The 17,850-nt window shown below is 43.2% G+C and overlaps 1 protein-coding gene across 2 annotated transcripts; it reads right to left on the reverse strand.

Annotated features, from left to right (window-relative positions):
- Positions 1–3,741: 3,741 nt before the first annotated feature.
- Positions 3,742–17,194, reverse strand: NQO1 (NAD(P)H quinone dehydrogenase 1). Of its 2 annotated transcripts, XM_069550242.1 has the most exons (7): positions 16,790–17,194; positions 8,798–8,962; positions 8,560–8,690; positions 6,303–6,416; positions 5,547–5,648; positions 4,938–5,137; positions 3,742–4,664 (listed from the first exon to the last, which is right to left on the reverse strand). In XM_069550242.1, the coding sequence occupies exons 1-7, from the start codon at positions 16,794–16,796 to the stop codon at positions 4,616–4,618; spliced, it is 768 nt and encodes a 255-aa protein (XP_069406343.1). In that variant the 5' UTR covers positions 16,797–17,194; the 3' UTR covers positions 3,742–4,615. The 2 variants fall into 2 exon arrangements, with proteins under 2 accessions (XP_069406343.1, XP_069406342.1); XM_069550241.1 differs by lacking the exon at positions 4,938–5,137.
- Between the last annotated feature and the right edge of the window lie 656 nt (positions 17,195–17,850).

Below are 17,850 nucleotides of genomic sequence, written 5' to 3' on the forward strand. Positions count from 1 at the left end.
CATAATCTAAGTTACAGTGTCCAGAACAAGGGAGAGAGTTTTCTTGCTTTACTCCAAGCTGATAAGAGTCCTGCTTTGTCATCTCTTGAGGAGCAAACAGTTCTCAGCAGCCATATACATATAATTGGCCTGTCAGAGAACTGAACATCATTTATCCCTGCTTAGGGACACAGGAGGACTTTAGAAGTGTAAAAGCAGCTACTGACAAATATATACTACCATGTGTAAATTAGATGGCTAGTGGGAAGCTGCTGTATATAACACAAGGAGCTGGCCTGTGATAACTTAGAGAGGTGGCATGGGGACAGGGAGAGGGTGGCTCAAGAGAGAGGGGATACACACACACACACACACACACACACACACACACACACACACACACTTATGGCTGATTCATGTCGTTATATGGCAGAAACCACCACAACATTGTAAAACAATTATCCTCCAATTAACAAATCGCTATAGTTTCTCAATCGCAATACTTATGGTCTTTCAGGAAGACAGCTGATTACTGCTCTTGTGCTCTATTTCATGGTGTCATTGTCCCTTCCTGTACTGAGGCACAATAGTATTTAAAGGCATAGTCTCTGGAGTTTGCCTCTTGGGTAAAGTTCTGGCTCCTATACCGAATGTTTAACCTCTCCATTCCTCAGTTTCTTTATAAAGTGGAAAGAAAACTAGAATGATCCCCTAAGGGTTGTTATAAAAATTACATAAGTTAATCAGCATAAAACTACTTAGTTCCTGGTACACAGGAGCTAAGTGCCTAGTAAGTGTTAACTTTGTGTTAGTCATACTAGTCCTGATACTGCTTTGTTCTGCTGCCTCTGGTGCACTGGATCCATATCCTTTTGCCTTCTCAAATACATGGTCCTTTAATTACCCTCTTTTTTAATTTGTAATTTACTTTTTAATTTTAATTCTTATTTTTATTTGATTTTTATTTTCTGTTGGAGTATAGTTGACTTACAGTGTTGTGTTAGTTTCAGGTAAACAGCAAAGGGATTCAGTTATATATATATAATTACCCTCTTTCTCCAGCATCAAAACCTTTTCTCATACCCACTAGAATATGAATTTTCTGTAATGTTCCTCATCTCAAAATTAACAATTTTCTTTGACCACACATCCCGCATATACACTATTTCCACTTCCTCTCTTTCCATTCCCTCTTAAATCCATTCCAGTCCGGTTTTATCACCCCACTCTCCAGAAATAGCTCTTGTCATCACCACCAATGGCCTCTCAAAAGTCGATTCCCATGCCTATTTCACTCACTCATCAGCAGTATTTGACAGTCTGAAACACTTTCTTCCCTCGGCTTTCAGGACATGACGCTCATCTCTCTCGCTTCATTGGCCTTTTCTCTTATCATCTTGACCTTCTAACGTTGGAGACCTCTAGAAGTCGATCATTAGATCTCTTCTCTATCATAACTCAATTTCCAGTCGACCCCATCCAGTCACATTGCTTTATATACTCCTACATGTTGACTTTATTCCAAGTTCCTATTACCCAGCTGTCTACTTGACAGTCACAACAGGCATCTCAGACATAACATGTCTGAAGTCAAATTTTGATCCTCCCCTTCCCATCCCCATCTTCTGCCCCAAATACTCTTTCCAGATTCTTCCTCATTTGAGCAAAATGAAATCTCCATTCTTCCAGTTGTTTAAGCCAAAATACCTTTGAGGGTTTGTGTTTGTTGACCTTTATACAGTCTGTCATCAGATCATGTTACTCTGACCTTTGAAATATATCCAGAATCCAGCCACTTCTCAATACAGCTATTGTTATCACTTTGAACCAAAGCATTTGTTGCCATAACAGTTTCCCAACAATTCCTACTTCTCTCATTGCTCCTCATACTTGATTCTTCAGTTACCAGCTAGATTTAAACGTAAGTCCTATGTTACACGTTTGCTCAAAGCCACTCAGTGACTGACTTCCTGTTTCTGCATTTCACAGTGCTTGTAAGGCCCTTTGTGGTCTGTCCCAGCTGTGTGTCTGACCCATCCTTCTCTTGCTTTCTCTGCTTTGGTCACACTAAGTTCCTTTCCCTCCCTAAAACAGACTGATCATGCTGCTACCTCATGGGTTTGTGCTCACATCACTCCCGGTATGCCTATCCTTTGGGGATCCACATGTCTCAGTCTCTTAACGTTATCAAGTCTTTGCTCAAATATAACCTTATTAGATCCTTCTTAATCACCCTGTATAAAACTCGGATCCCATCTCTAACCCTCTTACCTGCTCTTCCTCTCTAGCATTTATCACCTGACTGACATTTGTTCTTCTGTCATGGAATGCAATCCTCCATGAGGATAGGTATTTTGTCTGCTTTTGTATATTTCCAGTGCCTAGAAGAATGCCTGTCCCATTGATTAATCACGATAATTCAGTCAAGTCACAATAAATATTGCCCCTTGGCATTTATTTGTTACATTCTGTGTTTTTCTTGATTTCTATACCACTCTGCTGATCCCTGGGTTGGGAAGACTCCTGGAGAAGGAAGTAGCAGCCCACTCCAGTATTCTTCCTTGGGAAATCCCATTGTCAGAGGAGCCTGGCCAGCTATAGTCCATGGGGTCGCAAAGAGTCAGACATGACTTAACAACTAAGCACTCCTTCCTGGATCATCTTAAATGTCCTTTAAATCCCCTGCTGCTGCTGCTGCTCAGTTGCTTCAGTCGTGTCCGACTCTGTGCGACCCCATAGACGGCAGCCCACCAGGCTCTGGCCGTCCCTGGGATTCTCCAGGCAAGAACACCGGAGTGGGTTGCCATTTCCTTCTCCAATGCATGAAAGTGAAAAGTGAAAGTGAAGTCGCTCAGTCGTATCTCACTTAGCGACCCCGCAGACTGCAGCCTTCCAGGCTCCTCTGTCCATGGGGTTTTCCAGGCAAGAGTACTGGAGTGGGGTGCCATTGCCCTCTCCCTTAAATCCCCTGAGAGAATCTTAATTGGTTCCATTACCATTCAGAATGAAGCAGCCCTATTGGGCAAGCTCTCAAGCCAAGTCACTGTTTAGGCTTCTGGCCACAGTTTATCACTGAATCCTCTGATCCCTTCCCTGGTAGATTCCACTTTTGCCTGAAACCAATGAATTTGAGTTTGTTTTATAGAAATGGATTTTATTTGGAACTTTTAGAAATATACATAAAACTGCAGTGAGGATAAAGGCAACAGGAAACATTTTCATGTTTTCAAATTGAAACACCCAGCCATCTGCCATTGTGGATATTGTGGAAAGAATACCCAGTGCTTGCTGGCATCTGGCACTTGAGGTTCTCCTGCCTGACGCCATCATTTCCTTGGCAGGTAAGAGGCAACCTTGCTTTGCATCATTTCTCATGTTTTCTTTCTCTGGACCACAAGAGGGCATTCTTTCATCATTTTCAACTTGGATTATACCAACACTTAGTAGACATGCACCTCAATTATTTAAACAGGAAGTTAGATTATGAATGCCAAAATCCTTCACCAAAGTTAGTGAAACTCTAGGCTTACAATTTTGCCCCCAGATTCATGGAACCAAAACACATCCGTGAAAGGAAAGTCATCAGTTTATAAATGATACAGGGAAAATTTCCAGGTTAGTTATATGGATCAAAAAATGAAGTACTATTTGTGGAAGGCTGTTTTTAGGTATTAGGAGTACTATTTCTTTTTGTGAATTCAGTCATTATAGCACATGTAGTTATAGCTGTCTTGGTTTATTTGCAGATACTAAATCGGAAGATTGAAGTGAAAAAGATTTTTATTAACTTTTCATTTCAAGGTATCTGTGTTAACAACAAAAGTTGAAGGAAGGAGGACATTCATATAGGCATGGTGGTCATTGTATAGTAACAAAGCTAATATATATCACAAACAAGCAGAGAGTAGCAATTATTAAACAAGTCTCTTAGGTCAGACAGATTCTGTCATTTCTTCCTCTGAGCAATTCCCTTCTGCCATAAACCACAGAGAGGTAATTAAAGAAAAATAGATCATTGAGGAGTTGGATGCTCTCTAGCCAGATTTATTCCTAAATATATATCCCTAAAGAGAGAGGAATTAAATTGTGTAGAGGGCCTTAAAGAATACTGTCTGGCATCTTTCTACCTTTCTGTCTGGCTTTACATCCTAAGAGCCCTTTTGAGCCTAATCAGATGTTGCCATGATAGCAATCGTAAGAATTGGTTACATTATTTAATAAAGCTATCCCAAAACGTATGAATTTAGTCTGTTCTCTATTATTCATTCCTCATGGAAAAAGAAAAACACAGATCTTAAAAACTAAAGCAAATCAAGGAAGCTCAAAATAGCAACCAAGATTAGGTTACATTCTTAGAAGGAAGTCCAGTCTTGTGAATCTTATTTTATGGCTTTGATCTGATTGTCCATTGGGATGGACTTGCCCAAGTGATGGCCCACAGAAAGGCCAAATTTCTTACTTTTCTGCTCATCCTGCACCTCCTTTTTCATTAAGAATCCTGCCTGGAAATTTAGGTCAAAGAGGCTACTTGGAGCAAAATACAGTGGCATCTCATCCCAAATATTCTCCAGGCGTTTCTTCCATCCTTCCAGGATCTGAACTCGGGCATCCTCGGGAGTGTGCCCAATGCTATATGTCAGTTGAGGTTCCAAGACTTGGAAGCCACAGAAGTGCAGAGTGCCACTCTGAGGATACACAAAGCACAGAGGTGAGTCACAAGTCAAATGCCACACACCTTGTACCACAGACAATGAAAGTTAATCTGGGTTTCCCAATAGGACACCCTGATGTGAAGGCCTTGAGAATTAGTTCATAGCTCCACCCTCTCACCTTGTGCTCTCTGTACCTAGCTGTTACCTATTTTAGCCTATTCAGCTGTACTCTTCTCTTAATGAATAAAGCCTTTGAAACTGTCCCAGCCTGGCACTATCTGCCAAAAGTGCCCAAAGTTCTGTTACCTCAGGGAGGGGTCCAGCTTCTCAGCAGCTGACTGTTGCCAAGACCTGCAAAGGTGCGTTTCTTTGCCTCTCCACATTACCAGGCAAGTCTTCATGAAGTATTCTTGCCATTTGTTCTCCAGTGTTATTACTAATACTGATTCCCTCATCCTGTAGATGGCCACCTCACATGCTCTTCTTGCCAGCCTTAGGAGATTATCCTAAGGGTCCAGTGACCGCCAAAAAAAAACGTGATTCAGACTTCAGTTTTATTAGCTGAACTAAATAATTTCTTAACTTTTCTTGGGCTCTGATAGTCTGTGAGACTGTAGCAGCAACTTGGAGGACAGAGAGATTGGCGAGAGATGCCTGTCACATGGCTGTACAAACCTGGGGGAGTCATCCATGCTGTCCTCTGGCTAGGAGGAGAGAGTGGTATTTGACCATGTACACACATGAATTATTCTATAAGCCTGGGGTCCTGGGAAGACAGGTCAGTCCTAAAAGGAAGCCCCTTCTATAGTTATTTGATCTTCATACCTCAGGTCTGTTTCCAGATGCTATCTGGAGGATTTGGACCCAATAGAAAATTCAGTTAATCCCCCTGAAGGGTCACTGAAAACAAGATACCTGAATTGGCCAGAGAATGATGTTCATGTCCCCATGGATACCATGCAGAGAGTACATGGAACCACTGCCACCGGTGGTGATGGAAAGCACTGCCTTCTTATTCTGTAAAAGAAAAGTCATTATCATCCACATCTCTTTGGTAACAGGAAGTTAATGGAACAGCCCAGGGAAAAGAATATAAAAGTCCCCACCCCCCACCCCCTGCTGCCTAGATCTGCTCCTTATATTACTTCATACATTGGCTCTTCTGAGCCATGCAGTATGACTCTGCAGAAGTACCAGCCTGGAAAGTGGTACACAGAGGGGCAGGCCCAGGATTCCATACTCTCGCATGTGAAGGCTGTCAAAGTAACGCAAAATCAGTGCTGACTGCTGGTGCCTAGGTGGAGTTTTTAAAATCTGTCTCCTCACAGCACTAGGCATGTATCAAGGCTTGTGATCTAGAAGGTCTCAAAAATGCTTCTTGTGTAGTTTTGGGTGTCTAGAAAATAAAGACAGACTCCTTTTTTTAATGGACAAGTTCATAAAGTTCATATCAGTACATAAAGAGAAAATAGTATAATGATACATTCACCATCCTGCTTTAACTCTCAGTATTTTGCCATTCTAGGTTTATCTAATCTACACACATCTCTCCCAAAGGGACCTGGAGCCTGATTGTGGTATCTAACTGTACTCAAAACTCTGCATCAAGACAGAGTCTTTCTAAAATCCAGGCGCTAGAAAAAAGAAAACCAAGAACAATTATCCACCTACCCGAAAAGGCCCCTTATCATACATGGCAGCATACTGGTAAGCGAACTCCCCTACGAGCACCCGCTCAAACCAGCCTTTCAGGATGGCAGGGACTCCAAACCACTGCAGGGGGAACTGAGGGACAGAGGACAGAGAGGTTAGATTGGGAACACCCCCAGCATAGAAGATTCAATGCTTAGCTGCTGTCCATGACATCACTGAGGGGCAAACTTTCTTCAGGCCCTGTCATTCCTCTTGGAGAAGGTAGAACATTCAAGAAAAGAAAATTTTAAAGAAAATTATTGCCCTTGGTAAGTCAACTAGACACTCCTGTTCCTGCATACAAATAACAAATATCGGGCGGGTGTGAAGAGAGCCACGTGAAATAACTTGTTTCTGTGAAACCTCATTTGGCAGCAAAATCTAAACAGCAAGGATTGGAGGGAAAGTTGGCCTCAGTGTGTGACACCTAAATCAATATTTTTCTCAAGAACTTGCTTCAGTGGGTGTGGTATCACAAATATGAGACCTGTACCTTGTGTTCATGGATGTAAAGTCCTATCATTTAGAATAAACAGAACCACTCACAAATGCTATCAAATGATCAGTGTAACCAAGGTTTATCAGGGAATTCGCACAAGAAAGACCTGCTGGGGCCCTTGTCCTGGTAAAAGTCGAACAAGGCCGTACCAGTATTTCTTCTTGACTCACTTAAAGGCTATAATGACCAGAGGCTAAAAGAAAAAGCTAGGACAGAGAAGAAATTTGTAGGACTTGGTAGTTCTCTCTTTGAAGAATGGTTGACCCACAGGAAAGAGAGTAAGGAAGTAAAGTTCTGGACACGATTGAGAATGAGACCAGCATTCATACCCTGAATCTGCCAATAATGGGAGGCATGACCTCTGCAACACAAGCCCCTTCCTCATCCGTAAAAAGAGGGGCTTGAGGGGTCTCTAGTAGCTTCTCATATTCTCACATTAAAGGTGCTTCAATTGTGAAGGGCATATCTGCAGCTTTTAGGATGTGTAGGTTGTTCAAGCAAGTAGACTTGGTCCTCTGTGAATGTTCTACAGACAGGGTTGAAAATAGAATTCGTTGGCTTGCTTGATATTAAAAGTTTACTTTCTCAGGTTCCATTTGGAGAAGTGAGACAGCTGAGCAGGGCCTAGCCTGTGTGGCACGTTGCTATGAATGCGGGCAGTCTTTCCTCAGGACGTTTATTTTAATGTTGCCAGACTATCATTTCTAGCACACTGCTTTTGCTGGAATAAGACTCTTCCTGTCATCTGTTGCAAAACTGATATAATAAATATGCAAGTCTGTGGAGTTTACATTGCCCTTTCTTGTGCTGCTATTTTGTATGCTCAACCTATACAGTTGTACTGGTAGTAAAGAAAACACATGCATTGGATAGAAGCTGAATGTAAAGGCCAGCCTTTCCAGTTTTAAAATACGGTGATTCTTAGAAGCAGAACTGAAAGTTGCTACTGCTACTGCCTTGGCTGTACTGCAACGAGAGTAGAAAATGTAGACCAAAAAGGGATCCTTTGGGGCACTGGCTCATGTTATGTGGCTTTGATTCATAGCACCAGGTAGAATAAGGGACTTCAAAGGTTAGAGTCTTTGCAGCTGATTGAATAACTGCAAAAATCACCGCCAGTATCGAACTTATGAAGTTTCCAGTGTCGCATACATTTCATGTTAAATACCAAAAAGCTGGTTGGGATTGGTAGCAGCAAAGTCACTGACTACAGTCCACCATCGTCAGGAAAGGTGACTTACAAGAAGCATCCCCAGTTTCAGTGCTGACTGCTAAATGGTGAGGCAGCTTCCAGGAGGAGAAAGGCCATGGTTTTGCTGCTAGAACACATTAAGCAGGGCAGTGCACCCTGCACTGGGAGCTCCCATCGCAGAGAAGCCAAGCTCTTATGCCTCTACAAAATGTTTCCAGGAGGCTTATGGAGATGGGGTGAGAACTGCAAACTTGAGTGATTCCACGAGAAATTACTAATTGAAGAAAAGACTAAACATTCTCGGGAAAAGAGCTCAAGGCTCATATGTCATCTCTGCAGTCACAGTCATACTTTCAAAGAATACACAGCCAGTCTTCATAACATCCATAAATCTGTAATCCTGCACCTTTGAAGTAATTATCCTTCTTAAAGGAGAGTATGGTCAAGGGGCTGTGACTTTCCTAAGAGCACATAGCTAATTAGGTGTCAGGTCTAGGACAAAAAAACACAAGTGCCTCAACACCCCTTCTGATGTCTTACCACACCTGAAAAATCACAAGGTCTGCAGCTTCCAGCTTCTTTTGTTCGGCCACAATATCTGGGCTCAGACGGCCTTCTTTATAAGCTAAAACAGTCTCGGCAGGATACTGAAAGTTCCCGGGGTCCTTCAGTTTACCTGCAGAGAGGAAAAGAGAAGCTGACGCCAGAGGGCGAAGGCGGGGCCGAAAGCCCACAAGGGAGAAGTTCCACAAAGACCTAATTAAAGGGGAGAGCCGCTCCCACCTGTGATGTCCTTTCTGGAGATGACGGGATTGAAGTTCATGGCATACAGGTCCGACACAGTGACCTCCCATCCTTTCCTCTTCAAAGCCTCTATGGCAGCCTCCTTCATGGCATAGTTGAAGGACGTCCTCTCTGAGTGGGCCAGTACGATCAGTGCTTTTCTGACTATTTAGACACACACAAGGCACATGGAAAAAAATCAGTCACCAACCAGCAAAGCTCAGGCTGCAGGGGAGCCCAGCTGGGCTCCACAATGGAAGATGTGACTTTGTTAGACACTGGGTTATGCAACCCATCCACTGCATCCAGAAATATATTTTCTCCTTATAAGTCCCATTCATCAAAGGAGCGATTTTTAACTCACTGGGAAAACAGTAGCTAATCTAATAAATGGTTTTGGCATACTTAATCAAACATCTGCATAAAAATAAAATTCAGTTCAGTTCAGTCGCTCAGTCGTGTCTGACTCTTTGCGACCCCATGAATTGCAGCACGCCAGGCCTCCCTGTCTATCACCAACTCCCAGAGTTCACTCAAACACGTCCATCAAGTTGGTGATACCATCCAACCATCTCATTCTCTGTCATCCCCATAAAATGATCCCCTTAGAAATCTCATATAGGGTGTTAGAGGTCAGTACAGTGGTTATCCTCTGTCGGGGAATAATGACCGGAAGGAGACAAAGCACCTGGGGTGCTGTCTGTGTTCTATTTTTTTTTTAATATTTATTTGGCTTTGCTGGGTCTTAATTGCAGCACTTGGGAATCTATGGTCTTCATTACAGCTTGGAGGATTGTTGGGGCATGTGGGATCTAGTTCCCGGACCAGGCATCGAACCCAGACCCCATTCACTGGGAGCAGAGTCTTAGCCACTGGACCACCAGGGAAGTCCCCTGTTCTGTGTCTTGAAATGGATGCAGATTATACAAGCATGTGTTCAGTTGGTGAAAATTCACTTAGAACTTGGGCACTTTCCAGTGTGTCTATTATATTCAATACAAGTTTCCCACTAATACCACATACAGCAACAACTTACTGGCAGACTAAAGATCTGAATTTTAAAAACTGAAACTATTAGACTAGTGTGGGATGCTCTATGTACTCTGTTGCCTTCTGTCTCATTTTTAATTGAACATCAACAGACTACAGTATTTAAATTACAAACTCTGCCAATACCTTTATCTAGAGGTTTATTGTCATTTTTGACTTTTATGAAAATTTTGTCGCCAAGAAAGGCAGGATTACATTTTTCTCTTATAGATTGAGTTGGTGTAGTGTATCATTGGTTATCAGAATACTCATAGCTTTGGGAGTTTGAAATGGTAAATATTCACGATTTGTGAAAAAAGCATGACACATAACTGTATGATCTTAATTATAAAAAAATGGATATTTAATTGTATAAATATGAAAATAGGATCTAGAAACGACATATGAAAAGGTAAACTGATTATGGATAACTTTTTTGTTTTTGCTTCTTGTGTTTTTTGGTTTCCTATTATGCATATGTTAACTTTTAAGAAATGTTATTTTTAAAACCTTAATAAAATAAGTATGGGACGAGAGGGAGAAGTTGTATAACCTCTGGACAGAGGCTGCTTTTTAAGAAAGACAACAGCTTCAGAAACCATGAAGGAAAAGCTTGACAGATAAAGCCCCAGAAACATTAAAAATCGTGTTTAATGAAAGGTTCCAGAAACAGAGTCAAAAGACAACCAGGAGAAGATATTCTCAACTCTTACCAAAAAGAGTTAAAATCCCCCCAGTGCAGTTCAGTTCAGTCGCTCAGCCGTGTTCAACTCTTTGCGACCCCATGAATCGCAGCACGCCAGGCCTCCCTGTCCATCACCAACTCCCAGAGTTCACTCAGACTCACGTCTATCAAGTCGGTGATGCCATCCAGCCATCTCATCCTCTGTCGTCCCCTTCTCCTCCTGCCCCCAATCCCTCCCAGCATCAGAGTCTTTCCAATAAGTCAACTCTTCGCATGAGGTGGCCAAAGTACTGGAGTTTCAGCTTCAGCATCAGTCCTTCCAATGAGCACCCAGGACTGATCTCCTTCAGAATGGACTGGTTTGATCTCCTTGCAGTCCAAGGGACTCTCAAGAGTCTTCTCCAACACCATAGTTCAAAAGCATCAATTCTTTGGCGCTCAGCTTTCTTCACAGTCCAACCTCACATCCATACATGAGCACAGGAAAAACCGTAGCCTTGACTAGACGGACCTTTGCTGACAAAGTAATGTCTCTGTTTTTGAATATGCTGTCTAGGTTGGTCATAACTTTCCTTCCAAGGAGTAAGCGTCTTTTAATTTCATGGTTGCAATCACCATCTGCAGTGATTTTGGAGCCCCCAGAAATAAAGTCTGTCACTGTTTCCACTGTTTCCCCATCTATTTCCCATGAAGTGATGGGACCAGATGCCCCCAAAATGCCTACAAATACTTAGAAAAAGACAATGCAATAGAAAAATAAGGATAGAGAAGGAAATTACAAAAAAACAATGAGAAGGTGCCCTGCCAGGCCTGTGAGGAAGAACAGATTAAAATGAGTCATCATTATTTACAGATCGATTGGGAAAACAAATTACATCAAGGGCTATTAGGAGTGCAGGAAAACTGGCACATTACCTGTGGGAAAATGCATTGCCTCAGCCTTTGCTGAGAGTAATCAAGCTGAATCTTTAGACATTTTAAAGACACATAAATCTTTGATCTAGTTGTCCAACTTTGGGGACTCTGTCCTACAGACTGTAAGCATCAGGACAGATGAGCAGGGATGTGTGCTGAACCCTTGGACCTTTGTAGTCATTAGCAAAAATTAGACATAACCTCAATTGCCTATTTATGGAGCACATCTGAATAAATTTTATGATACATACTACTGGAATGAGAAGTAAAGTGGGCCTTAGGAAGCATCACTATGAACAAAGCTAGTGGAGGTGATAGAATTCAAGTTGAGATATTTCAAATTCTAAAAGATGATGCTGTGAAAGTGCTGCACTCAATATACTAGCAAATTTGGAAAACTCAGCACTGGCCACAGGACTGGAAAAGGTCAGTTTTCATTCCAATCCCAGAGAAAGGCAATGCCAAAGAATGCTCAAATTACTGCACAATTGCACTTGTCTCACATGCTAACAAAGTAATGCTCAAAATTCTCCAAGCCAGGCTTCCACAGTATGTGAACCATGAACTTCCAGATGTTCAAGCTGGTTTTAGAAAAGGCAGGGGAACCAGAGATCAAATTGCCAACATCCACTGGATCATTGAAAAAGTGACACAGTTCCAGAAAAACATCTGCTTTATTGACTATGCCAAACCTTTGACTGTGTGGATCACAACAAACTGTGGAAAATTCTGAAAGAGATGCGAATACCAGACCACCTCATCTGCCTCCTGAGAAATGTGCATGCATGTCAAGAAGCAACAGTTAGAACTGGACATGGAACAACAGACTGGTTCCAAATAGGAAAAGGAGCACGTCAAGGCTGTATATTGTCACCCTGCTTATTTAACTTATATGCAGAGTACATCATGAGAAATGCTGGGCTGGATGAAGCACAAGCTGGAATCAAGATTGCCAGGAGAAATATCAATAACCTCAGATATGCAGATGATATCACCCTTATGGCAGAGAGCGAAGAACTAAGGAGCCTCTTGATGAAAGTGAGAAAGGAGAGTGAAAAGGTCAGCTTAAAACTCAACATTCAGAAAACTAATAAGATGGCATCTGGTCCTGTCACTTCATGGCAAATAGATGGGGAAACAATGGAAACAGTGACAAAGGTCTGTCTAGTCAAACCTTTGGTTTTTCCAGTAGTCATGTATGGATGTGAGAGTTGGACTATAAACAAAGCTGAGCGCAGAAGAATTTATGCTTTTGAACTGTGGTGTTGGAGAAGACTCTTGAGAGTACCTTGGACTGCAAGGAGATCCAACCAGTCCGTCCTAAAGGAAAACAGTCCTGAATATTCATTGGAAGGACTGATTCTGAAGCTCCAATACTTTGGCCACCTGATGAGAAAAACTGACTCATTTGAAAAGACCCTGATGCTGGGAAAGATTGAAGGCAGGAGGAAAAGGGGATGACAGAGGATGAGATGGTTGGATGGCATCACCAACTCAATGGACATGAGTCTGAGTAAGCTCCGGGAGCTGGTGATGGACAGGGAAGCCTGGTGTGCTGCAGTCCATGGGGTTGCAAAGAGTCAGACTCGACTGAGCAACTGAACTGAACAGAATATTACGCTGGTACCAAGAATGAGTTTGCTGCACGTATTGATATACTGTCACCCTGAAAGATATCTGGGATATATCATTAAATGATAAAATGGGGACTTCCCTGGCGATCCAGTGGTTAAGACCTCTTTCCAATGCAGGGAGTGTGGATTCAGTCCCTGGTTGGGGAGCTGAGATCCCGTGTGCCTTGTGGCCAAAAAACCAAAACATGAAACAAGTAATATTCTAACAAACTCAATAAATACTTTTTATAAATGGTCCACATTTTAAAAATCTTTATAACATGAATGTGAATCTACTTTTACAATAAAGAAAGAAACTCCATGTTTGTAGGTAGATCTGCAGTCTATTGCTCTGAAGAGAAAAAGACGTGGCGCAGTTTTCTTAGGCAAGTAAGAGGTGACAAGGGGGTAGACGCACAGGGGAAGATGAGCTTTTTCTTGGACATCCTTTGTGTTAGTAAAGCCATTAGAACATGCCTGCTTCTGCAACAAGAGCATGTAAAGGGTGCTTACTACGCGCTGAGCATTGTTCTAAGTACTCTGTATTTTTTGCAGTTGTCATAGCAACCCTGTGAGGTAAACAGAATATCATTAGGGATGGGAAGACTGAGGCCCAGAAACTTTAAGCAAGTTACCCAAATTTACGTGTTAAGTGGTGAGGCTGGAATAACTTGAAAATATATAGAGAGAAATCCACACAACAACATGCAGGCATGGGGAAGAGTACCAGAGAAAGGAAGTTTCACCATCCTCCTGAAATTGGAGCTAAAATTCCATACCTTACTAACTCTTCAAAAGCAGTGACTGTGGGTGGAACTGAGGAGAGAGTGCACCTGCAACTTCTTATAGTATTGTTGGAAGAAAATTAAGGCACCTGTAAGCCTTTAGTTCTCTCCCTGATTTCAGTATTAACCACACCTGGCGTAGGCATCGCCCATTGGCTTAAACTCAGTCATGTGTAAGCTTTAGGTTCCCGCTTGTCAAAAATGAGGATTCCCAAGCTTGGCCTGGCCTTTTGGACTCCATAAACTCAGATTCGGTGGGGTATAAATTTGGTGATGATTTAAATGCTACAGAAGTGATTTAGTTTCTTCTGATGTAGCCTGGGAAAATGGAAAGGAATTCCTGAGGCTGCTTCAACAAATTCCCACCTGATTTCTTACCAACTCATGGACTGAACACCACTGAGAGCAACGTGAGTATATTAAACTCTAACATGCATTTTCTTTGTGACTTATCTTTGCATTAGTCATATCAGTTTACTAAGTACTGCTTTGTCAGTTTTTATTCTCTTGGCTTCTTACATATGTATATTTTAATTTTTAAATTTATATATATATAGTTTTACTTCTTACCAACATTAACAAACATTTTATAAGTAGTAAAACATAAAAGTGATTCCCAGAAAATGAGTAAGTCAAGACATCTATCTCTTGCTTTCAAAGAGCTTACATCTACTAACTACAGTACAGCCATGACTGTTCCCTTCAAAAATAAAAAAAAAAAAGATGAGACTCAAACAGGAAGAATATATTCACAAGAAATATAACCAATAGAGTTCAAAATCTGAAGTATATAGATTTCTTAAAAACAACCCAGTAGAAAAATGGTCAAAGGCTATAAATGGGCAATCAATAGAACAGTTGTGCATATTTGCTAGAGGTAAGGGTAAAGCAAGAGATAAGCCACCTCTCTAGTTTTCAGGTCATTTTCCATGGCCAATTCTGAGATTTTTTGGACTTAGAGGGCTCAGTTTCCCTTCCTGCCATTTAGCTACACAAGCTTGACTTTATCAGAATTTACTCAAAGAAAGGCATAAAACATATACACAAGTAACTAACAGAGGAAAACTGTTCACTTCAGGGCCAGCCCCTCAGGAAAGGCCTTGAGAAGGAGCTGCATTTGAGCTGAGTCTTGGAAGACAAATGGGGTTATTATCAGTACCTCTACTTTACCATTCAGTAGAAGGAAATGGCAACCCACTCCAGGACTCTTGCCTGGAAAATTCCATGGACTGAGGAGCCTACAGTCCATGGGGTCACAAAGAGTAGGACATGACTGAGCGACTTCACTTCACTTTGCTTGTCCTGCACGTGATTAACCCATCTGCTAGAAGCAACTGTGTAACATGGCTAAGCACATCTTGTTAATGCCTCTCTCTCCCTGCACCAGTTCCTTTTCAGGTCTCAATCCCTAAGCAATATGCTCCCATTCCGTCCTCATTTCTCTGTGTCCCCACCATCCTACACCTTCTATTTCCAATCCACATCCACACCAGCCAGCCTTCTTTCCCCACCTTGAAATGCTAATGTTCTCACTGACCCAGCCTCCCCACCTCAGTTTACTGAGCACTTAGGATGCACCTGGCACCTCTCTAGGCATTTGGGATATATCAACATACCAACACAAAACAAATCTTTGTCATTTCCTACTCCCGAGGATCTTCCCTACTCAGGGATTGAAGCCGTATCTCCTGCATTGGCAGGCAGATTCTTTACCACTGCGCCTACCTAGGAAGCTTAATACTAGTTATACAAGATCTAAATCTTCCCATTTTCCCTCACTAGCTCCCCCAACCCCCCTCCCCTTTTTGTTTTGTTTTGTTTTGTTTTGTTTTTTTGTCTGTTACACATAGATACAGAACATTCTATAGGATTGGAGAATGGGGAAATAGTTCTTGCCCTAGTATTTCAAGAGAGGTATTGATGCCCTCCAGACAACTGGGGTACAAATAACCAAGAGGGAAACGGCCACTAATCTGCGTGCAGAAGCCTTGTCAGCCAAGCCCTACCCCTTGGGCCATGAAACCTTGGGTGGGCTTCCAGTCCCCTGCTTAGCCCTTTTCTCTTGAGCACCTAAGTAGTCTGTCAGCTCCAAAAGCAATGCCTTCCCTCACCCACTTACTTTTAGCAAGATGAGGTTGTGTGTTTGTGTGTGTGTTTTCAGAAGGTAGAACTAGGTTCATAGGGAAGGAAATTACAGAAAGGTAGAATTCTGCCTTCTAGGAAGGAAATAGATATCTAGATTTTAGCTCATTATCCGATCTCAGAGTAAGGCTCTCTGGAAAACAGGGATTCCAGCCCCAGCAGGTGTTGCAGCTGGTCCAGTATGTGTGAGAGGCCATTCACACATTAGATTCAAGTTGTGGGGACCTCCAAGGTCCCCCTGTGGTTGACGGTGGAGAAGGGAGGCTCTGTCACTAGAGCGGCACCCAGATCAGGTTTGCCCACTCCACGGGTCACAGTCTGAAAAGTTTCCTGGCCCAGCAGCCTGGAGCTGGGTCTGATGTCCATCAAACTAAAGAGAGCAGCTTCCCCGGCTCAAGCACCCCCACTGCCAGATCTTCCAGTTTCCCTCCAGAAGCTGGGAACCCACGTTTTTAAGTGAAATTGCCTATATTTATTTTAAACGTTAGCAACTTATTCCAAAAGATTTTAAATACTATTGAGGTCAAGCAGGGTGTGCAAGTTGGCCAATTTGGTCTCTGACAGCTGATTCTGACCCCAGAGGGAAGGAACCTTTTGCTTCCAAGGTCAATTCTCTCCTAACCGCCCATCGTCGTTTCTGGGAGTGGGGTAGAAACAGGAGCCTCTCCTCTCCCGGCATCTGTCAGGGCTCATCCAGCGATTCTAATGCCTCCACGTTTCCAGTGTTAAGCCGAGGAAGGAAACTGTAAGCTCCTGCTGAGGAACGAGGGCTGGGGACAGCAAGGCGCCTGGAGAGGTTGGGGGGCGGGGGGCGGACACTCACCAGCCATGGCTCCGGCAGCGCGCTGATTGGCTGGTCTGCTGGTTGCCCTGGTGACTCAAGTTGGGGAGGGGTGGACGGCAAGGTCCTCAGGCTGCTTAGCGAGCTGCCGCCTAGAAGGCGTCACCAGTGCTGCTCGCCCCCGAGCGCCTGCTACTTTATACCCAGTCTGGCTGGCCCGGCCCATAAACTAGGGAGCCAGCAAAGGCGGAGCCGCCGATCAGGCCCTGGGGTGCAGGGCGGAGCACGCCTCGGCTGAGGTTCTAGGAAGAACTGGCAGTCTGAGTGCAAGCATACGGACCCATGTGGAAGAAGGGTTCCTGGGGGATAGGGAGTAAGGAACCCATGAGTCTGGGTGGGTGTGGGGAGGCATATTTTCTGGACGCTGTTCTGAAACCACCCTGGGACAAAAGGAGGAAGTGTCGGATGGAGTCCGGGGTTCCTTTGGGCACGCTATCCAGGCCACTCCTAGCCCTGGGAAATGGCTCTGAATGGAATGGGCCTGTCTGAGAGAGGAAGGCGAAGGACTGCAGTTCTTTAGACTTAGATTCGCTGAGTCATTGTGACTTTCGCGGGCTGAGATGACCTGGGAGACTTGCTTCTAGAGAAAAGAATCTGTTCCTGCTTTTGGAAGGTTCACATTTTACACTTGCTGGGGCCGGGGGGTGGGGTGGGGCTCCGCGCCTAGAATGCACTGCTCTGCTGCTAAGTTGCTTCAGTCGTGTCCGACTCTGTGCGACCCCATAGATGGCAGCCCACCAGGCTCCCCCGTCCTTGGGATTCTCCAGACAAGAACACTGGAGTGGGCTGCCATTTCCTTCCTGGGTACAAACCCCTTCTCCTCATAATCTGGAGAAGAGCTTTTTTTTCCTGAAGAGCTGATCATCATCAGAGGAAGCATTTAAAGACTAGCCAAGACAGATAAAAGTGTGGTGCTGTTTATCCAAAGTCCTACTTAGGACAATTGATCGGAACAGAGCAAAGTTTTACGTTTTTAAGTTTCTCAAAGTAAAAGTTATAATAAAGTCTTCATCCTACAGAAGGAAGACATTGTCAAAAGGCAA

The sequence above is a fragment of the Ovis canadensis genome, chromosome 14, assembly GCF_042477335.2.
Source record: "Ovis canadensis isolate MfBH-ARS-UI-01 breed Bighorn chromosome 14, ARS-UI_OviCan_v2, whole genome shotgun sequence".
Taxonomy (NCBI): domain Eukaryota; kingdom Metazoa; phylum Chordata; class Mammalia; order Artiodactyla; family Bovidae; genus Ovis; species Ovis canadensis.